General features: G+C 42.7%; 8 protein-coding genes across 8 annotated transcripts; all 8 read left to right on the forward strand.

Annotated features, from left to right (window-relative positions):
* Positions 1-222: 222 nt before the first annotated feature.
* DSM5745_00744 (uncharacterized protein) lies at positions 223-1,153 on the forward strand (the record flags this gene model as incomplete). Its single annotated transcript, XM_026742760.1, has 2 exons — positions 223-468; positions 551-1,153. The coding sequence occupies 2 exons, from the start codon at positions 223-225 to the stop codon at positions 1,151-1,153; spliced, it is 849 nt and encodes a 282-aa protein (XP_026608605.1).
* Positions 1,154-2,002: 849 nt separating this feature from the next.
* On the forward strand, positions 2,003-2,491 carry DSM5745_00745 (uncharacterized protein; the record flags this gene model as incomplete). The annotated part of the gene is made up of 2 exons (XM_026742761.1): positions 2,003-2,254; positions 2,315-2,491. The coding sequence occupies 2 exons, from the start codon at positions 2,003-2,005 to the stop codon at positions 2,489-2,491; spliced, it is 429 nt and encodes a 142-aa protein (XP_026608606.1).
* A 61-nt stretch (positions 2,492-2,552) lies between these two features.
* Positions 2,553-3,314, forward strand: DSM5745_00746 (uncharacterized protein; the record flags this gene model as incomplete). The annotated part of the gene is made up of 1 exon (XM_026742762.1): positions 2,553-3,314. One exon carries the CDS (start codon positions 2,553-2,555, stop codon positions 3,312-3,314), a length of 762 nt encoding a protein of 253 aa, XP_026608607.1.
* Positions 3,315-4,677: 1,363 nt separating this feature from the next.
* DSM5745_00747 (uncharacterized protein) lies at positions 4,678-6,020 on the forward strand (the record flags this gene model as incomplete). Its single annotated transcript, XM_026742763.1, has 3 exons — positions 4,678-4,800; positions 4,882-5,175; positions 5,223-6,020. 3 exons carry the CDS (start codon positions 4,678-4,680, stop codon positions 6,018-6,020), a joined length of 1,215 nt encoding a protein of 404 aa, XP_026608608.1.
* Positions 6,021-6,348: 328 nt separating this feature from the next.
* Positions 6,349-7,819, forward strand: DSM5745_00748 (uncharacterized protein; the record flags this gene model as incomplete). Its single annotated transcript, XM_026742764.1, has 3 exons — positions 6,349-6,438; positions 6,513-6,719; positions 6,794-7,819. 3 exons carry the CDS (start codon positions 6,349-6,351, stop codon positions 7,817-7,819), a joined length of 1,323 nt encoding a protein of 440 aa, XP_026608609.1.
* Positions 7,820-8,807: 988 nt separating this feature from the next.
* DSM5745_00749 (uncharacterized protein) lies at positions 8,808-10,520 on the forward strand (the record flags this gene model as incomplete). Its single annotated transcript, XM_026742765.1, has 4 exons — positions 8,808-8,909; positions 9,027-9,491; positions 9,548-9,856; positions 9,942-10,520. The coding sequence occupies 4 exons, from the start codon at positions 8,808-8,810 to the stop codon at positions 10,518-10,520; spliced, it is 1,455 nt and encodes a 484-aa protein (XP_026608610.1).
* Positions 10,521-11,326: 806 nt separating this feature from the next.
* DSM5745_00750 (uncharacterized protein) lies at positions 11,327-12,852 on the forward strand (the record flags this gene model as incomplete). The annotated part of the gene is made up of 4 exons (XM_026742766.1): positions 11,327-11,488; positions 11,601-11,841; positions 11,895-12,040; positions 12,094-12,852. The coding sequence occupies 4 exons, from the start codon at positions 11,327-11,329 to the stop codon at positions 12,850-12,852; spliced, it is 1,308 nt and encodes a 435-aa protein (XP_026608611.1).
* A 901-nt stretch (positions 12,853-13,753) lies between these two features.
* On the forward strand, positions 13,754-15,420 carry DSM5745_00751 (uncharacterized protein; the record flags this gene model as incomplete). Its single annotated transcript, XM_026742767.1, has 3 exons — positions 13,754-13,927; positions 13,980-14,168; positions 14,254-15,420. The coding sequence occupies 3 exons, from the start codon at positions 13,754-13,756 to the stop codon at positions 15,418-15,420; spliced, it is 1,530 nt and encodes a 509-aa protein (XP_026608612.1).
* Between the last annotated feature and the right edge of the window lie 5,446 nt (positions 15,421-20,866).

Raw genomic sequence — 20,866 nt, forward strand, 5'->3', positions numbered from 1 at the left:
CTGGACCGACTTCCACAAGGTATCGTGAACCAGCGACCTGTTTCATTTGCCTGGCCCGTGTGATTCGGCGACCGACGGCGCTGTCGATTTTTTTCGACCATCTTTGGGCTAACTCCGCCCGCACAGCTAGACCTCTTCCCTGGTCGCTCCAACCCGGCCGTGCAGTTACAGTACAGCCGGCTGAAAAATGGGCGGCCCCGGACAATACCAGCTGGGCGGCAAATGCTGGCAAGCAGAGGGAGACCCAGAGCCGTGTTTCAGTTCGAATCTCGACGCTCGGAGAGAGGGCCTACGCCCGGCCGAAGGCGCTCTGATAGACTTCAGCCCATCAGAAGGGATGGCATGTATAAGGAGAAGACATTGGATGATGTGAAGGGTTTTGACGAAGAAAGTGAGACGACCGATGAGGAGACCACTGATGATGACTCGAGCGGGTGTGACGATGATGATGAGACGGTAGCAGAGGGTGTAAGCTGGTTTACCTTCTTAACGACTTGTCTTTGTGGTTTCGCGGCGCTGATCGGATTCGCTAATCGTTCCTATTATCCAGACGTCCCAACCAGCAGACCCCCGGAAGCTCAGTGCTGGTTCTCCGACTGCTTTGAAAAGACCCGCCATCGCACCACCTACTACCTCGCCTCGAGAGAATAAGCGTGCCGTCATCGATGGCGATACATCTGGGAGAGCGACAGAGCCGAATGCGACTCCGCGGTCAACGCAGTTACGACCAATACCCCGGCCAGCGCGACATGCAGCAGAGGGAGACAGCTCAGGCTATCAGGGAACAACAAAGACCGTGCCACTAAAGCCCCCGGGTAGGTCGGCACCAAGGAAGTCACTCGGAGACGACTTCCAACTCGACGTGAACATGTACGTGATAGGCCATGTGCAGAAAGTCAAGCGGCTGGAGGAGAAGTTGGAGCGGGCGCTGGCAAAGAACACAGAGCTGCAGTATCAGCTTAATGCAGTTCGAACACAGAGAGATGAGCGATCTGAGGCTCTGGCCAGGCGGGTGTCCGAACTGACAAAGGAGAAGACAATGATGGATGAGAAGGCGCAAAAGGTTGAGGCCTTTTTTGATGCTCTTAAGCAGCTTGACACTACTGGCGGGTTCGCTGATATGATGCAGCAGGCGAGCTCAGCTCAGGGGTAGACGTTTGATAATGCTCTCATGGGTCAGATACTTTAGATGCTTTGGATAATGAAACATTCATTTGTTGAGGAGGCTGACAGCCTTGCGCGATGACCTTTATGACTACAGCCGCTCAGATTATTCTTAAACCAACAGAGTCGGAGATTCAAGAGCTCTCACGCATGACATGGGAAAGCTCTGGACGATCATGGAATGTTGATAGCTATTTCGCGCCAGAAAACAAGAGGTAGGTATATCGCGCATGGAGGTTGGTTCATATGTTCTGTATTGTGTTCGCCAGGGGATGGAAGGATAGGAATGAAGTGGACGAAACATATATTCCTGCAATTCGGACAAAGAGGCAAAGCATCAATGGTGTCACGTGATGGAGCAGGGTCGGCCCGAAGGCGCGACCGCCACTGTCTGCCCTTCCTTCTTAACTGCATTGTATTCTATCTGGTATCGAGTTCCCAGCTTAGCATCTAAATCTGACTTCAGTGTCCCTACTACACAGTTTCATGACCCACCAGTATCATGCCACGCCGTGATGGACCACCCCAGGTTATATGGACAAAGGCAAAAGACGACAGGCTCTTGCGGTTAAGAGAGCAATTCCACGATCTAAGTTGGAATGAGTTTCAGGTACTTCACTTACAATCTTCCTCTGCTCTGTTTATTCGGGATTAAAAGTACTCGTCTTTCGACAGGTATTGTGTCTTCGTTGCTTGGCCGCAAAGTGTGCATCTTATTGACTCAGCATGATGGCCCTAGTCAAAACACTTCCCTGAACATACCCCAAAAGGCGTGCAGATGCATTATATCCGGCTGCGATATGGTTACAACCGGGCGAAGCCAGGTTCTGAACCAAAAATGAAGACCAAGGCTGCTGCTAAGTCAGAGTCTCGCCCCGTGGCGACACAAGACAGTGATAGCAGTGATGGAGGCCGCGAGGGCTCCAACCAAGAGAGCAGTGAGTATGACGATCAGATTGATGGTGCATCAGGAGGGAAGATCAAATCCGACGACGAGAAGGATGACACCTATGAGGAGAGCAGCGAGTCCGACGACGACAGCGATATACCCTTTGAAGAACCTCGAACGAGGAAGATAGCAGCGGAGAGGGTAAGCTAAATAGACTCAACTTGGAGTTATACTATACAGTTTCATCCCGCTAATTTCAAGTGCAAAGACTCCGACACGATCACAGCCGCCAAGACGCAGTGCAGCACATGCTCCGGCCTCCACGCCCGGTGGCATGATCGGCGTAGCTATCAGCCATCCAAGCGCCGCGTTTACACCAACTCCAATATCGGAGAGCCCTCGTCGACGGACGGCGACCGCGATGCCTCCAGCTCCTGAATCAGTGCTTCAACCAAGGCCACGCGGTCGTTTCGAGCTTAGTAACATAACAAAGGCTATCATGAAGCGAGCTGCCGCCGAGTCTCCAATGCCAGAGTCGCGAGCACCTAAACGAGCTGATACTGCTGCTGTATCCACGAAGAGTGACTCCGAATATAATATCCAGGAGACGTCCAGAAATGGCAGGGAGGATGCTTCGCCGCCAATGCCGACCTCGCAATTTACCAATGCTTTCCAGATTGACAACGGCACTTTCGAGATGTGCCTTGCGCCGGTGCCATCAACGCAGCATTCAAATTCTTCACAAACTAGTGAGGACCAGTCCCCAATCAGCTGGGGTATGTCGGAGGGAGCTGTAACGGCACGGGAATCCCCTGAATCAACGCCACCAATTTCATGGTCGGTTTCACCTGTACTTCAACAACCTGAATCTACGCCGCCAAATCGCAGCCCGCAACATTCCATATCGAGCAAGTTCCAAGCAGATTGGAACACCTGCATGATGAGCAACTTGGGAGAGATTCGAAAACTGGAGGATGAATTGACACAAACAAAAGCTTTGTTAGCGGACTCCGTGGCGGAAACAGCAAGATTGAAAGACACCTTCCAAGCGGCCGTAAATCATGCGGTCAAGCTTCAATCAAGCCTCGACGCTGAGACAGCAGAAAATAAAAGATATGTCTGGCAGATTGAGCAATTGACGGGTGACAACCGCAAGATGCAGGAGGAATTGAAGCGATTCAGTGAGATTGCCGAGTCATTGAAACAGTGGAAGCAAAATGGGATTTTGGATGCGCTTACGCAGCATGGTTCGGAGGAGTAGTGTATCTAAAATCATGAGCGGTATCCCGCCTGGAACTGAATCGTTCATTTACACCACGCTCCTGAAACTCCATCGGCCCTTGAACCTATTTGAACAGAATCTAACAGATCTCTAGACGTGACTGTTGTGGAGCCATGAAGAGCTGTTGGTCACGAGTAGTGTACTTGTTGTCCAGCCTTAGTGCGGCTCACTATACCTGGTGATTAGATCGAACAGCTGGTCGTCACACAGCGGCCAGAAGCCTCTTGGATGCCAGAGCGCGTCCATGTTGAATGTGAGAGGTACCGCATCTTAACAGCCGCATCTTGACAGCCGCATCTTCACAGCCGCATCTTCACAGCCGCATCTTGACAGCCGCATCTTGATAGCCGCATCTTCACAGCCGCATCTTGACAGCCGCATCTTGATAGCCGCATCTTGACAGCCGCATCTTGACAGCCGCATCTTAACAGCCGCATCTTAACAGCCGGCATCTCAATGGCCTGAATTAAATTGTTCCCATCCCTCGTTTCACCGCTCCTCAGTCATCTCTTCGCCTGCCTTTTACCTTTCTATTTCTCACTTGCATCTACGTTAGATGTCAAATCTCGGCCTGTTGCTTTATCAGCTCCTGCTCATCAGCAGCTAGCCTTCAACTTGTCGAAAGCCACTATCATAACATCTCGGTTTGATCTAGTCGTGGGATCCCAACTCTCTGTTTCATGCTGTGGCCCCGGACCACAGGTAAATAGTTTCACGCGCTGTTTGGAATACTTTTCAAGTATTAGAGTGTGAGTCCTGTGAGGGCAGAGTGTACATCTCGAAACAATATAAAGTCAGTTGGTGGATTACATACAAGCTAGTGAATGTTTACGCATTTCTTCTTCAAGTTCTGTACAACGAAGCTATAGTTCTATGCTGGCCGATGGCTCCCTGAGTCCCTTGGTACAACGCCCCCTTACTCCGTAATCTGCTTATCGTCCCATTCCGGCTTTGTGAAACGACGGTTCGGACAGCCTGACATTGAATCATTTTATTCAGTATTTCAGTTAACATAATTTATCTTAGACAGCGGTACTATCAGAAGTATATATACTCTCCACCGAGAAGAAAAGAGTTCCATTATATGAAGTAGTTCGAAGTTAGAATCCACGTGTAGTTTAGGTAGTTCAGCTCCGGAGTATTTACGCCGACACGTAAGCAGCAGGCCCGAGGCCGCCAAGGCCACGCGGGGGCGGGAAACACCAAACATGTGCCACCTCGACACGACACCCGTCGACAATCCGTCGAACGCGCTCATCAACAACATCGCAATACACAGCCCCGCGGCCTAGCTTCTAATCCCCATTTTGGTCTTCAATTAGATTCTTATTATACTAGAGAAATGTCCACAACAACGCCACGCAGAGTCGGCGAATCCTCGTGGACCGATGAGGAGAAGCAGCGCCTCCACAGGCTGCGAACAACGGGCAATACGAAAGGTATGCCTTGGACAGCTTTCCACAAGGTATATCCGTCCTTCCACCCCTACTTTGCACTTTCTTTGATACCGAAATCATCCCAATGTCTACATCTGACACATTAACAGCTCAATCACTTTCCCAACCACACCGACGCAGCTGTCCAGATGCAATTTTACCGGATGACATCTATGACTATTAGTGCCAGGAAGAGAAGGGAACGTGGAAGCTCTGGCGATACAACGCCGGCGAAGCGGCCAGCAATGGACGGGAATGGCTCGTCCGCCAAGCATCAGGATCCTAGGGTGTTCCATGAGACAGACTCTGAGAGTAGCGAGGATGAAGGCGATATCTATGATAACCCTGGAACAGCTAAGAGCGCAACAAGCGCGAAGAGCAACGGCATGAACTCGCTGGCAGGTGTAGTCATGGATTCAAGGGAAAGGTGTATTGACTAATGGGCGTTTAGATTGGCGGCGGTGGTTCCCGACCAACAGGTCAAGGTGCCTCGCAGTCACCAAGTACCCAGACGCTATCAAGCCACTCACACCTACAAAACGCCATTCAACACACCCAGTCCGCGGTAGCGACAGTCCCAGCGCGGAAAGCTGTCGAGCCAGTCAGGAGCTCTTTCACGCCCGTTAATCAAACCGCCCCCTTACAGACCGTCCATAGAAGGCAGTCTGCACCCTTGACGGGCACTGCGCCGACGCAGAGCCCACCCGCAAACTTGGACCATCAGAACCTACCGGAGTCTTCTCGGGCAACCCCAAACCAAGATCCAAATCTCGAACGGCCGCCGCAATCCGCGGTGTCAACTAGCCCACAACAGTTTCTGAACAGCCGTCCGGCTACTGAAGGAGAACAGCGCTCGAAGCCATTGGAGTGGCGTCAGGAGGAGGAGGAGCAGGCGATAACTCGGCGGTGGCTTACCCAACTGAATAAGGATGGCGAGGAGCTGATTAGTCGGCTCAAAAGCTGCCTCAAGAATGCTCAGCAGGCTGCCCAGGTTCAAAATGAAGAGCTTGCTGCCGAGTGTAATGAGCTTAGAGACAAGTTAGCTGCGGAGACTAAGGAGAAGGAAGGATATGTCAAGGAGATTGGACAACTCAAGGCGGAGGTCAAGAGGATGGAAGAGGAGCAGGTGCTGATGGAGGCGGCGATGAAGAAGATGGAAGAGGAGCAGGTGAAGATCTTGGAGGATAAGAAGAGGATAACGGGCGTTTGCAAGACGCTTGAGGAGTTGGTTGGGTTCATCAAGCATTAGGGACATAGTGGTATAATGGCTATTGGAGTTTGGATCATAATCTACCTGTATATATGCTAGATACAGGCCAAATCATGATTTATTCTATTGCCTATCAGCCTAGGTCATTTCACCCATCAATAAAGCCTGAAGAGCTGCTTTGTGCCAGACATGATAGCCCCACTGGCGACATTCACTAGCTGTCTGCCTACGATCACTCCTCGCTATGGTAACACTCCTCCACTTGTTGTATTTATACGCCCATCCGCTCCCCATGTCTTTTTCTTGTCTACTCACATCTTTGGGTTTTTGAAGCCGCACCTGGAACTTGGAAGCAACTGAAATCATCATGCCCGGAGTTTGGACTGCAGCTGAGTTGGAAATGCTGGAACATCTGCTTGAGCAGAATCCCAATTCCGGTGCTCCGACATTTGCCCATGTAAGTCATTGAAATACCATGCTGCCCATCGCTCGGGTAATACCCAGATTTGACGAGTTACTAATAAGTGCCAGAACAACGCAAGCCACTTCCCTGATCGAAGTATCGGAAGTATTGTGGCAAAGGCGCATTCCTTGCAAGCCCGTGCATCTCAAGAACGCAGCCCAAGAGATCTCGTTGGACAAGGTCCCTTTGCACACGGGTCACCTGACCCTGGCTCCGACTCAAGCAGCGATCTTCCTGATGTCGACGACGACCTTCCTGACTGGAGAAAGAGCCTGGTACGTTTAGGCACATAGCTGCCCTCCCTAAACAAGGTAGGTTGACAGAAAGTGTTTGCTGACAAACACTATAGATCGTAACACTCAAGATCCGCAAAGAGCTTCTTATCGCTCTCGCGGACAAGATAGCAAGCGTGCCGAAGGATGCTCAGCGCAAGGTCGGACATCCCTCAACTGAATCTCCAACGCCGTTTTCCGCCCTCTCCAGCCTCAGAAGGGTAACAAATGGTACAAGTCCGCCGTCGTACAATTCTCTGAAGTCCATTGTTGAGAAACGCCACACATCCCGTTCGCAGCCGTCCGTGTCCGAAGACGCACAACAACAGGGTAGAGCTCCTGGTCCTGACGGCAAACCAGTCGCACCGGGTGGTTTGCAGCATCCTGCTGATCTCAGGTTGTGGGCAGACAACAACCTTCCCGGTCATCTAGCCAATATGCTTGAGTCCACTCAGCCGTTGGCGCCGAAGACCCCGCAGCCCGCGTTACAAACACCGCCCGCCACAGCCGAAGGTAACACATCGGACCAGCCCCAAGGCCACTCTGAAGCCATCGACTTGACCCTTGACAGCGACGATGTGGAAGGGATGCTCCAGCAAGTGCAGGACCTGAAAGACCAGGAAGCGAGCTATACGAAGAGTCTCAAGAACATGTCAGCAAGCTACATGCAAGCACTCAACAACATGTCCGCAAGCTTTACAGAAAGACTGAATACCACGGAATCGAGCTTCATCGAGGAAGTGAGACAAATGAACCGCAAAATCGAATCACTGGAGCAGGAGAGCAAGATCAAGACTGCGCAGCTTGAACAGCTGGCACGGGACAATGAGGTTCTTACTGAAATGGTCGTGCGTCTTACTAAGGTGCTTGAGGGTGAACAGGGTGCTGTCAAGAGGGAAGAGTTAGAAGAGCTCACCAAGAAGGTTAGGGGAGTGTGGGAGGATAGCAAGGTTCTACGGGCCGATGTTGGGATTGCACTTGACTACATCCGGGACGTTTCTAGCGCTGCTGCTCGGTTCCGGCAGCTTGAAGCTGAAGATGAGGGTATGGACGAGGCGTCAGAGCCCAAAAATGCCGATCAGGATGGAAATGAGGAGTTCTGAGTGCTGTTAGTTTCTATCCATCTGGCATTTGTCTTACCACGGCCTTGGGTTCGCGTTTCCCTTTACATGTTTTTTTACCATACTATCTTTGGGCAAATGGCGTCTGAGTAATTTAGGCTTTCGACGTAAAAGAACCTTTTGCAGTTATAAGGAGATCCATGTGGCTTTTAATGGTTAGAAATGCAATAAGTGTCTATCTGCGCCAGGGTACTATAATGGTTGGATGGGTAATTCGTGGTAGTAAAGGGGGACCTTTGTAAACATGGCTTCTATCGGTATCTTTTCAGTATTCCCCTTAAAATTGCTGCGGAGTCTTACATGTCGATATTTATTACTGCCCAAACAGCATGGATATGGTCCCAGAACCTAGATCCTAAGCCGCTGATTACATCTGACAAGAATTGCCATATGCATGGCAAGGTAAGGTTCACGATTAGTGGGACACTCTGAATTAGAAACGCAGGTTGGTGGTTTGAACTTCGCAGCTCGAACGGACAATCTCGAAAGATCCAACCTTTTATATGCGCATTCAGGAGTCCTCGGATGCAAAAGCTCGTTGATAATCCATTTGAGCTTTGGCTCTTGTCTGCCCTGGTACCCTGGTAGTATAATCAATCGAAACTACTGCTGTGTACTTTGTAGGTGCTTACGGGTCCCTGAGGTGCTTGGGGGCTGCCCCACTTGTCCACCCCCCCAAATCTGAGAAACAACACCGGCTCGTTTGCTTGACCATATATTTTCCCAAGCTTTTTCTGCGAGACCTGCTTTCCCAATTGAACTTGTTCTACTACTTCGTACCCTCTCAACCTATGGTACTGGTCGTAACTGCTTCATGTTGACTTACGATCTCTGTTCTCCTCTCGCCTACACCTGGTCCCGCCGGAGGCTTAAGCCAGTGGTTTCACTCACTTGATTGCCGTCACCAACTACACAAAGTCGTTGGGTCTGACCTAGCTTTTGGGTATAGACGACATTTCTTTGCGAAGCTATGGACCTAAGCCAAGGATCCAAGTGGTCTTTCGATGAGGTACAAAAGCTCCAGCAATTGAGGGAGGAGAATCCTGAGCTCAGTGAAAGATGCTTTGCAAAGGTAAGTCAGCTCCTTCTACAAGTCTCTTCTTGGCCAATTTTATGGTCTTGCATCCTTTAATAAGGACCACTGGTCATTTCATGCTTCATTGTCCATGCTGACTTCTGGGGCTTCTAGAAAGTTGAAGATGACTTCCCGGGACGGTCAGCAGGAGCCATCCGAGGGAAGGTGCGAAAGATGAAAGATAATCTCAATCCATCAGACATTAAGGAAATCCTAAGTGTCCCTGAGACTCGTCTACTTGCGGTTGTTATCAGAAAGCGGCGGTCATCGTCACCATCCACACAAACAGAGGGCCCGGATTCTGGTTCAAAACGGCACTGCAGCCAGGACTTGGGCAGCCGAAGTCCGTCCTTTGAACAAGGGCAACCCTGGCAACCGAGCACACCATTGCCCAGAACTTCACCAAATATAGAGCCCCAACCGTTCTCCCCGAGAATATTGCATTTTGAGTGCGATGTGCCGCACCCGGCAACGCCGTCTCCAGTCACCCGGTATGGGTTCCTGAGCAGCATCGATCAGCATGCTCCCTGTTCATCAAGCACCTACAATGATGGTGGTGATATAGACTTTGATAGAAGCGTTAGTTAGCCTCTTCATAATTCCCCTTTGGAACATTTTACTAACAAATTGTGCAGGTACGGTTACTCCGGCGGCCATATCAACGTGTACAGAGCCCGTCTCCCCGTTCTCGGTTGACCGGCAATACGGATACAAGCGGATCTGAAGATGACAGTGACTCTGGTCCCCACCGTTCTTTCGGCCCCGTTTACTACTCAAGCAGCTCTGAAGGTGTTCCTAGCTTGGACGATAGACATGTCACCGAGGATCCAGTTCCATCCGAGGTTGAGGTTAATTATAATCGCGGTAATGATCCCGACCACCAAAATCAATTGGTGGAAGTTGAGAATGATCCTGGGCCGCGAAACGCCCCATCCAGTGATAAAGTAAGTGGTATGCCTGGTAGGCCCGGGCCTCCAGGATAGACATTCTACACCCCTAGTTCGATTTGTATCGCTTATACAGCCGCAGGATGACAATATCCCCCGCGACACAAATTTCAGTAATCCGGAACCCATAGACTCGCCACCTTCTTCTAACCCCCCCAGTCACGTTACTCCGTCGAGGACATTACGTACTACGGCCTACGTGGATATATCCCAGCCGGTCGACATGAGTGATTTCGCTTCCAGAAGAACCGAAGCCTCAGTTGCCGGTGAGCTAAGAGGCTCTGTCTTTCAAGGTCACGCTACACGAAACGATAACCTTCAGGCCAATGAACCTGGCAAAATTCCCCCACAGGAGGATATTGGATTACTTACTACAAGGAAAGGGAGGGCGGAACTAGCCAAGGAGCTCGAGGCTGAGAGACAAGCGAAATTAGTTCTTGAGCAGAAGGTCCTAAGTTTGGAACGCGAGCTCCAGCGAGCCATTTCCGCTCAGGAGGAGAGCGAAGCGCGTCTTGAGGTGGCAGAAAGCAATCTACGGATTACGATGATGAAAGAGTCCTCCGTGTCCGAACAACTCAAGCAGCTTCATAAGTGTATGAAGAATCATGAGGCAGAATCTAAAGCGATCTGTGAGTTGGTGGCCCATATGGCGAGCCTATGACGACTGCTGGTATCTAGTCTTTCTTGGAGATGAAAGCTTGGAGATTGTATCTAGCTAGGCCACGATAGTGAAGCTATACTCGGTGTGGCTGACTAAGCTAATAGGCGAGGGCTACAGTGGGGCGAGCAGTATACTACGCTCCGACAGTCTTATCAGACTATTTTGTCTACTGGGAGGCCAAAAGCAGGAGCTCGCCCACAAGTGGGAAGCTAGAAAGTAGCTCAATCCAGAGGCCCAGAACAGACTGTATATACACAAATGAGTACTTTCAACCAAGGGCTAAGAATTGATAGTTGGACTATGGGAGAGGGGCATGATAGAAACAAGAGCTGCTGCTGAGCTTTTGTCCCTTGAAAGGTGGCGATTGCAATATTAAAAATCACTTTAATGCGTCTGGTAGACGATTACAAGTACGTCAATCTCTGCTCTGTGGCGATCCAGGGGCCAGTGCCCGCTCCTCCTGGTTAACTTGAAACCCAAGTCCTAGAAAACAAAGGATGCCCGAGTTTCTGCCTGGTGACTTATGTACAGTAGTACCAATGTCCAGCAGCAGCGTCTCGGCAACACAGAGTCAATTCCGCGATGCTCCCACTGCGCGCTTCTTTGCTCTCTTTGAACTTTGCACCTTCTTTCAGACAGCCATTCACGCATGAACCTTCAATCCACGTTGACTTGTGGCCGGTCCCAGTCTAAATCCAGGTCTTCTGGCCGCTTCTCTTGAATAAGCCTCTCAACAACACACGCCAAACGGCCCATGTTAGCACCAATTCATGGAGGATAGAAATACGCCAGCCGCAGTATCAATCATGACTTTGCCTACTGAAACTGCTGCGGGCATGGCCGTCAATGCGCCGCAAGAAGAAGGGAGCATGATAAAGGAGGGGACCAGGTGGTCTCCAGCAGACATCACGTTACTCCAGCAGCTACGCGCGAAGGATCCTGATTGCTTGCAGAGTGACTTCGCCAAGGTAAGCAAACCTGGGTTTGCTCGTCTGAGTTGAACGGAAGATTTCTGCTCCTTTAAACGATTCGAATTCTTCGATATCCAAAGACACCTTAGCCTGATGCATACTCTATCAGAAACACGCCAGCCGCTTCTCGCGAAAGCACACATCGATCGCAGCAAAGCTATCGTTCATCAAAACCAGACAGATTCCGCGGGAAAGAATGCCCGAAGGGCTTTCAACAGCTTCCTCTTCGCCTTTGGGGAAGCGGCTACACCAGTCCGATACCGAGGACCAGGATGCCGGAGCCGAGCGCCGCAGCCGCCAATGTATCGAAGGGAAACATCATGAATCTGAAAATTACAATGCTTCGGAAAGTGAGGCCGGTCAAGCGATTGCATGGTTAATTAGTGTGCTGATGGTTGGACAGGAACACCAGGTGACGCGGCGAACCCCATCGTCTTAGACGACACGCCGGCAGACGAGGCCATGTTCGAAAGTCCGGCGGCTGAGAACAGTCAGGCCGCACATAAGAATGAAGAGCAGCTAAAAGGTTCCAATGACCAACAGAAACTGGTGAGCTGGCTCAGGTTATTCTATGACTGTGCGAGGTTTTTGTTAATGTCCAGAAGGTAGTCACGCTTAGATACCGCGGCAGTTCTGCAACGTCCAGTTCGGCATCGAATGGCCCTGAAGCTTCGGAATGTTCAACGGGACCCTCTTTGATGCGACAAGAAACGGAGCGACCGAATGCGGACCGGGAAGTCATAGAGGGCTCCTTCTTTGGCCAATATAAGTCACCGCCATCGGTTATCGAGAAGCTTGACCCGATGTACGCAAATCGACTAGCGTTTTCGCCTGGGGAGTCAGTGGCGAGGTCGTTGCCACAAAAGGAAGAAGGACCAGGCAGTAGCTGGGAACCCCTGGATCTAATTGACTGGGCGAAACACAAGCTGTCACCAAGTCTAGCTCGAACACTAGCTGTCAAGGCCTCCAGGTTGGGTTCTAGCCAGGTCAGAACGGCCTCTCAGTCGAAACCCCCCAACAAGCCGGAATTACCTGAACTGCTTCAACCCTTGCGGGAGATTTCAACTGTTGGTAGCCCTGGTCACAACGGGGATCTAAGCGAGCTGAAAGCGGCGTTTGACCAAAAGCTCAAAGAGTTAAAAGCCGCCTACGAAAAGAAATTGGAGGATCTGGAGAGCCGCTTGAACGGGAAGCTCAAGGTTCTCGAGGCGGATGGGTTCAAGTTCGTTGACAATACGATGCACACACTGAACCAGAAGGTCGATGCAATGGCGCTGGAAAAAAGTGCAATTTCCAAGTTTGAGAAGAAGCTTGATAGGCTTGCTAGGTTTGTCGAAGACCTGCCATACAATAATGACTAGTTCAAGCCAGTTTCACGCTCTGACTCCCAAGCCACTGTCAAGGGCTGGGCCTAGTGTCGAGTTCGAGCGAGACGATGAAGCATAATAAACTTGATCATGATTCAGTGTCATGCAGGACTTGCAGCTGCAGTCTGTGGCTACTTAGAAGGTTTTAGTTGAATTTTCAAACAAAAGCGTCCAATATGTCCACAAGGCTCTGTGACTCAAGGACAACGCATAGCTAGCTCAAAGAATATGAACCTTCAAACACATTGTAATCCCCAAGCCCCAGATAGAGGGCACGACTATATGCACCATGCGAGAGCTTCGCATAGTTTGGTAGGCGATGTCTTAGTATAACCTTGGCGGCTAATCAAATTGCTTTTGGTGCAGTTCTGTGTATCGGGTCCGCAGTATGAATATTCGATATGGATCTTAGCAGAATGTCAGCGCTATCCTCCTCGCTTCCTTAGTTAGTAGACTGAGAGGACCATGATATTGAACAGACACCAGTTGTTTAATTTCCAATTTCAATGTTCATGGCCTTGTTGGGCGGTACAGTCACCTGCCATTTCACAGCCAATCTTTTATTTTCTGACACTCCTCCACTCTCGGTCCTTTTCCGCTACCACGCCCATGGACCCGCAGATCACAAGCTCCTCAAGGCAGTTTGCTTCGTCCACTTCCTCCCACCGCGTCACCATTGCTGACTCAATTGTTCTTCCTTCCCTATTCCGTGTTCACTAATCCTCCAAGCTCTTTGGTTGTCCGGACATCGAGCTCGGGGCTATTCTAGCTGGTAACACCCGCCCACTGCATCAGGAGTTATGATGAAGCCTAACTTGACCCCATGATTTGGGGTCTAGTATCCACAGTATCACACGGTGCGACCTCCTGTACAGTCGATACCCGTTCTAGAAACATGGGGAGAGGGAGTGAATGGTCTCAGCGCGAGGACAAAAAGCTGAAGCGGCTTAGGGAGCAGGATTCAGACATGAGTCTACGGGGATTTAGTAAAGTACGTTGGCAACCTGTACATGTTTTTCTGACCTCAAGCGGGTGGTGGTGGTTTGAGATCCCACAAGCTGCAAGCCCAGTGCGTCGGGCAGCGTTGTTTATTCATTGATGCTGATTTACTACTGCGGCAGAAATATCAGGATGAATTTCCAGGACGAAGCCCGATTGCGATAAGGTGCCGGGCTAGAGCGCTTGAAGTGAAAAAGCGTCTCGGACATTCCCATATGACGAGAAGTGGTGCCAGCACCAACCCAAATCAGAGTTGTTCTGGACTTGCTACTGGTGGAAGCGACGATCGAATTGCCGGACAAAATGGAAATGTTGGTCAACCTACCCTAACTGGTTCCTGGTCCACCGCAGAATATGTACAGTTTGTGAGGCAGTGTATGCTGACGCGTCGTAAAGGGCGTCCCAATTTGGCAACCGGGCCAAACTCCACCGGAGAGGACACCATCCACCGACACCGACCACGAGGATCTGAGTGATGTCGGTCTCTCGCTTGCACTTCACGACGACGAGCAAATGTTTGGGTCCAACGAGGGGACTGATGTGGCAAAGGGAGCAGACAACGAGCAAAGCTCTGGCCTTCAACCTCAGCACTCTACTCCGGAGGCCGGTATCTCAGCACAGAATGCTACATTGCAATCTCTGGCATTGCCAGCAGCTGCCCAGCGCAGTACCATCGTGCTGGGGACCGTCACCCAGGAGCTGGCTCGACTCAATGAACGCCCAAGCTCAGAATCGACAACGCTCGATGAACTCGTTGCAATAAGGGATAAGAATATACGGTGCATCAATGAAAGCAACAATGCGATGATCACCCTCCTGGAGGGCTACCGCACGCTAGCCAATGACCATAACTTTTTGATGGCTCAGGATCTGAAAAGACAGAAAGAGGAGAACGATACGCTACGACGAGAGAACCAAAAACTGGCCTTGGAGCTCCAGACCACACGTTTAGCCCTGACGGAGGCGGCCCAGGTACGGGTGCGTACTTCGGGCGAGTGTAACGCTCTTTGCGGAACGGTCCAGAAGGTACAAGACGAGGTAATAGCCACACAATTAGCCCTTGAGACGGAGAAGGTCTTCGAGAGGGAGGACAGTCGGGGTTGCGGGCATACTTTGGATGAAGATGACGCTTTGCATACAACCGTGCAGATGGCCCAAGACGAGCAACAAGTGACACATTTATCCCAGCAGCAGCAAGCCGACACTCGTGATCAAGCAGACCATGATGATCCACGTATCCAGCAGCTAGAGATTCGTCTCAAGAGTGAACAAGAAAAAATGGAGGTCATGACAAAGGACGCCGAGGAAATGATCGACTATGTTCTGAGGCTGCAGAGAACCCACGTCAACCAAACTTCAGAGATTAAGTCACTCTCCAAGGAAAAGGAGGATTTGACAGTCACTATCGAAGCACTACAGCGGCGTCTTTTGGCTGAGACGGAGAAAGTAGCAACCATAGCCCGGGAAAAGGAGGAACTGCAAACAGCGTATCAGTCGCGCTGCGATGTGCAAGACAGTTTCCTTGCCGGGTTGAAGGATATGTCAGATCGGCTGCGGTACTAGGAAATCGTGCAGTACTATGCGTCGACACGGTATTGTGATGCATCATTGGATCACTAGGTTGAGAATCAGCTCGCCATACGAATCCATCAGCCACTGCATCTAGCGCCTTTCCCATACATGTCCACTACCAGATGCCATTTAAAGGGACATATCATGGCTTGTACCTTCATTTCTCCGTCAGTTCAGCACTGGTCCTTTCGTTTGTTTCCGAACCCGGTCTGAGACTGTGACTTTGTGGCCAGCGATCGGGGGCTGTCGGCGGCTTGGTGTTCTCAATAGCGTGGTGTATTCGTGCTACAGCCGTAGAAGTGCCGATGATGGTCATTTCTTCATAAAAGACAGGGCATAACTCTATCGAGATAGTTTGTGATTGAAATCTTATCTAAATGATTGCCTGAAGCTTCCTTATCCCAATATCTTAGTCTGTATCCCATCGATAAAATCTAGGTACTTCCAATCCAACCATCGCTTAGCAAGGTAAAACACTATCGGAGCGTAGTATACTGCTCGCCCCACTATAGCCCTTGCCTATTAGCTTAGTTAGCTATACCAAGTATAGCTTTATTATTATAACCTAGCTAAATATAATTTTTAAGCTTTTATTTTTAAAAGGTTATATGCCCTAGGTAGCTTCTTTTATTAAAATATTATATTTATTTATATATAATTACTTTTCTTATTACTACCTTTTTTTAAAATTTACTTACTTTAAATATTTATTAAGTTAAAAATATTTTTATATAATATTAAGATTTTTAGCCGCCTGGTATAAATTTTTTAATTATTTATTTTATATAATTTTTATACTACCCCTATATATTAGGGCTGTGTATAAATTTATTTATAATATAATTAATATTATTATTATTAGTTTTTAACTTTTATAAAGTTATTACACGGCTTAATAATTAAAAAAACTATTATTTATAGCATAAATTTTTTAAAATTATACTTTAATTTAAACTGCCTTGTTTTTAGCTTATTATTAAAAAAGTTTTTTTATAAGTATTTATTAAAACAAGCTATTATTATTATTAAATATATTAATAAAAATAACATGGCTTAAAATTAAGTTACTAAGCTTATTATTAAAAATTAAATAAGTATTTAAACTTTTTAAAATATTAAAATAAAAGTAAAGTAAGGGCGCTAAATATAATATAACTTTTTTTTTATTATTATTTTTATAATTAATACTTTATATATAATATATAAACTAAATTTTTAGCCTTTAAAGTATTACCCAGGCCTTTTATTACCTATAAAAGCTATATAACTTATTTAATATTAGCTTTTTTAAAAAAGCTAGTAAATACTTAATATAATAAAATATATTAATTAGTAACTAAAATAATTTTTTATAAAGTTTAAAAATACTATTATTAAGCTAGTAATTATTTAAACCCTTAATTAATAAGTTATATAGTATTTTTTTACTATAGTATTTTTTAGCTTATATAATATATAGCTTTTTATTACTTAGCTATATATAATATTTTATTAAAGTATTAATAATATTTATTTACTTTCCTTATAGTTTAAACTTAATTAAATATAAATATTTAAAATTACTTAATATATTATTAATATTACTAGCTACTTTAGTTATAATAATTTTATTTTTATTAAAAATTATAGCACTATATAGTGTATATATTATTAATTATATAATAGTTATTTTTTTTAACTTATATTAGGAATTTAGTAAATACCTAGTTATAAAATAAAAATAACTTTAAAGGTACTAGTGCTAGCGCCTGTTAAGACCACGGTGGTAAATCTAAATATTATAAAAAAAAAGGTAAAAAAGGCTATAGTACCTCTGCTTTTATAAATATTATATAAGTAAAAAATATTATTACTAGTACTTTATAATAATTAACTTAGAAATTAACTTAAGGTTTTTTTTAATATTTTTACCTAATGCTTTACAGGCCTTTTTAAGTACTAATATTATTAATATTAACTTTAACTTTATATACGCGAATTTTATATTTATATAACTAAACCTTAGTATTAATAAGCTAAATTTTTATATTAAATTAACTTATATAAATATTAAACTAGCTATTAATAATAATTAAATATTTAATTTTAACACCTTTTACTATATAATATACTTTAAGTATAACTTTATATTATTTAAATATGCTAGAGTTCTAGTTAAAATAGCTAATAATAATAAGTTTTTTATTAAAGGCTATAGTAATATTATATTAGGTATTATTAATAAGTTTAGTATATAATAAATTAAAAGTTTTTTATTAAAAAATATTTAATACACGCCTAGCTTAGCTTATAATTTATTATTAATTAAATAGCTTGTAAATAATAATATTTATATAATATTTAATATTATTATTATTATTAAACTTACTTAATATAAATCCCTAGTTATATATACCACCTTGCTTAAATCTTATTATTATTTTTATTTAAATATTAATACTTTTTTAAGGTAATTACCGCGCTTGTAAATACTTTTATACTTAATTAAAGTATAATTTTACTTAAGAATTTAATAGCAGCCTGGGTAAAGGTTTTTAATAAAATAATTTTTATATATTTAGTTTATTAATAGGCTACCCATGTATTTAAAAAAAAAGATTAAAAATTTTTTTTAATATATTATTAGCCTTAAATTATATAAAAACCTACTAGTTTAATAATATAAGCTATATATTATTAATAAAGAAATAATACTCCCCTTAATAAAATAAAATCTAACTAGGAATCTTGGCTGCTAGCTAGATAATATTATATATATAAATATTTACAGGCCTATATTAATACATGGGTAAGTAAGTGTTTTATACTTTATTATATTTATTAATAAGGCCTTTTAGTTTTACTAGGTATTTATTATAAAAAAAAAACTTTTTAAAAAGTTCCTTTAACTTTATAATTAACTATATATATAACTAAAGTTAAAAATAAAGTATATTTATTATAATAATATTTTAAAATATTAATTACTTAAGTTATATTATAAAAACTATAATATTATTTTTAATTTAGTATTAAAATATTACTTAGCACTAAATTTAATTACTAAAATAAAAAATTATTATATTATTAAACTAGTTATATTTATTATAATAAAAAACTAACTCCTAAAGTTTTTTTAAAATTACCTAGTTTTTACTATTATTTATATTAATAATTATTTTTATTATAAAATTATTAGTAAACACCCTATAAAGCACTTAATAAAATATAACTTAATATTTTTTATTAATACATGCTAAAATATAAATACTTTTACCTTATTTTTAAAAAAATATATAAAATAAAAATTAACCCTTATATGGCCAAGGGCTGCTTTATGAAATACTTTAAAAATTTATATAAAGTTTATAACCTTAAATTAAAGCAAGTTATTACTATTTATAATATTATTTTTAAAAAGTTGTCAGGGCCGACATTGATCCAGGTCACGCCATCAAGCAATGCCTGAGGCACCCAGGTCACGCCACCGCGAAGCATTAACATTACCTATATAGGATGCCTAGGCACCTATTTAGCTTAATAAACCTTATTATTATAAATTACTATATAAAACTTAATATAATATTAGCTTTAACTAAGGACCTTAGCTTAGGGACCTTAGGTTTTAAATATTATTTAAATAGTAAACTTAAAATATATTTTATATTAAATTACCTTAATAATTAAAAAGTAATTATAAGGGGCGTGAATAAAAAATATTTAAATATTATTTATATTTTAAATAAAAATAGCTTAAAAAATTACTTAAAGGCCTTAGGCCTTTTAATAAAACTTATATAAAAAAATTAAAGGCTATGGTATATTTAATTTTTTAAGTAATTTTTTTAGTTAAATTTATTAAGGTTTTAAATACTTTATTTTTATTAATTAAAAATACTTTACTAAGCTTTATTATTATTAATAAAAAATATTTAAATGCTAGGGCGCCCTTATAGTTAAAATTACTTTTTTTATTAATTTTTAAATATTATTAATATAGTATTTTAAACTAAATTTTTAAATAAATAAAGGCAAACTAAAGCTATTTTAATTAAAATTTTTAAAATATAGATTTAGGTATAAAAAAGTTTAAAACTATTATTTTTATTTAAACTTATATTACTAATATTTAATAACACCCTTATTATTAAGGTTAATAACTTAAACTATAAATTAAATAACTTATTTTTTTAATAAGTAAGGCTTAAAAAAATTCTTTACTACCTTATTTTTTTAAAAAATCTTATATAATATATTAATCTTAAGTATATTATAATAAACGCTATTTTAATTAAAAACACTACCTTAAAAACGCMTGTGGCTGGGTTATTTACTATAATATTATAATAAAACATGCTATTAAAACTAAAGCTTAATAAGGGTAAGTAAATAACTTAATAAATTAAAAAATATTAATAGTTAAATAGGCTACCTTTACCTGCTAAAAATTTTAAAAAGCTATTTAACTTACCAAGCGTAAATAATAATAATAATATTATAAATAAAATATTGCCTAACTAGGACCAAGCATATAAATAATTTTAAATATTTATTAAAAATAAGGTTATTAAGGCATTAGCACGGTAATTATTATAAAATAATCTTAAGCTAAAAAAACTAAAGCCCCTAAATATTAAAATTTTTAATAATAAAAACTTAATAAAATTAAAAATATTTTTTGATAATTTTAGAAATATATTTAATAAAGCTCTTATATAATATAGCACTAAAATAAATAAAGTTATTTACTTAGTAAGTAAAGTTAAAAAAAATATATAATATAAGTAGTATATAAAATAAAAAAAGCTTACTAAGCTACCCACGTGGGTAATATTTAAAAAGTTTATATATTTATAAGTTAACCTAAGAAAAATTAAGCTAGTTAAAAAATAAAATATTTTATAAATAAATATTAAAACAGCTAATTACTAAAGGTATAATTAATAAGATTTTAAAAATAGTTTTTAACCCCCTCCGGGGCACTTATAAAAAGGCTATTATTTATATTTATATATTAAATAAGCTATATTAGCAGTATATAACATGTTTATAAAAATTTTTAATTACCTTTAAAGTTATTAATATAAAAATAACTTAATATAAGTTAATTTTAGCACGCGAAAAGGTAAAAGCGCCTAAAAATAATAGTTAAAAAAATAATAAAAACCCTTTTATTATAAAAAATAAGAATTTAATAAAGGGCGGTAACTAGAGCTAAAATAAAGGCGTTTTAATAAATAAAAAAAAATTAAAATTTATTAGGATAGCCCTTAAAAAAATAAGGTTAAAAAATTATTATAGCTTTAAAAATAAAACTAGTAGGTAAAAGCTAGCGCAAGTTAAGTATTAGCTCTTGCCTAAAAAAAGAAATAAATAAAAAAAAATTATTACTATACATGCGGCGCAAAAGGGCATTTTATAAAAAATTACCTAATTAAAATAAAAGTAAATAAAAAAT

Source organism: Aspergillus mulundensis (genome assembly GCF_003369625.1).
Source record: "Aspergillus mulundensis strain DSM 5745 chromosome Unknown scaffold_0, whole genome shotgun sequence".
NCBI lineage: Eukaryota > Fungi > Ascomycota > Eurotiomycetes > Eurotiales > Aspergillaceae > Aspergillus > Aspergillus mulundensis.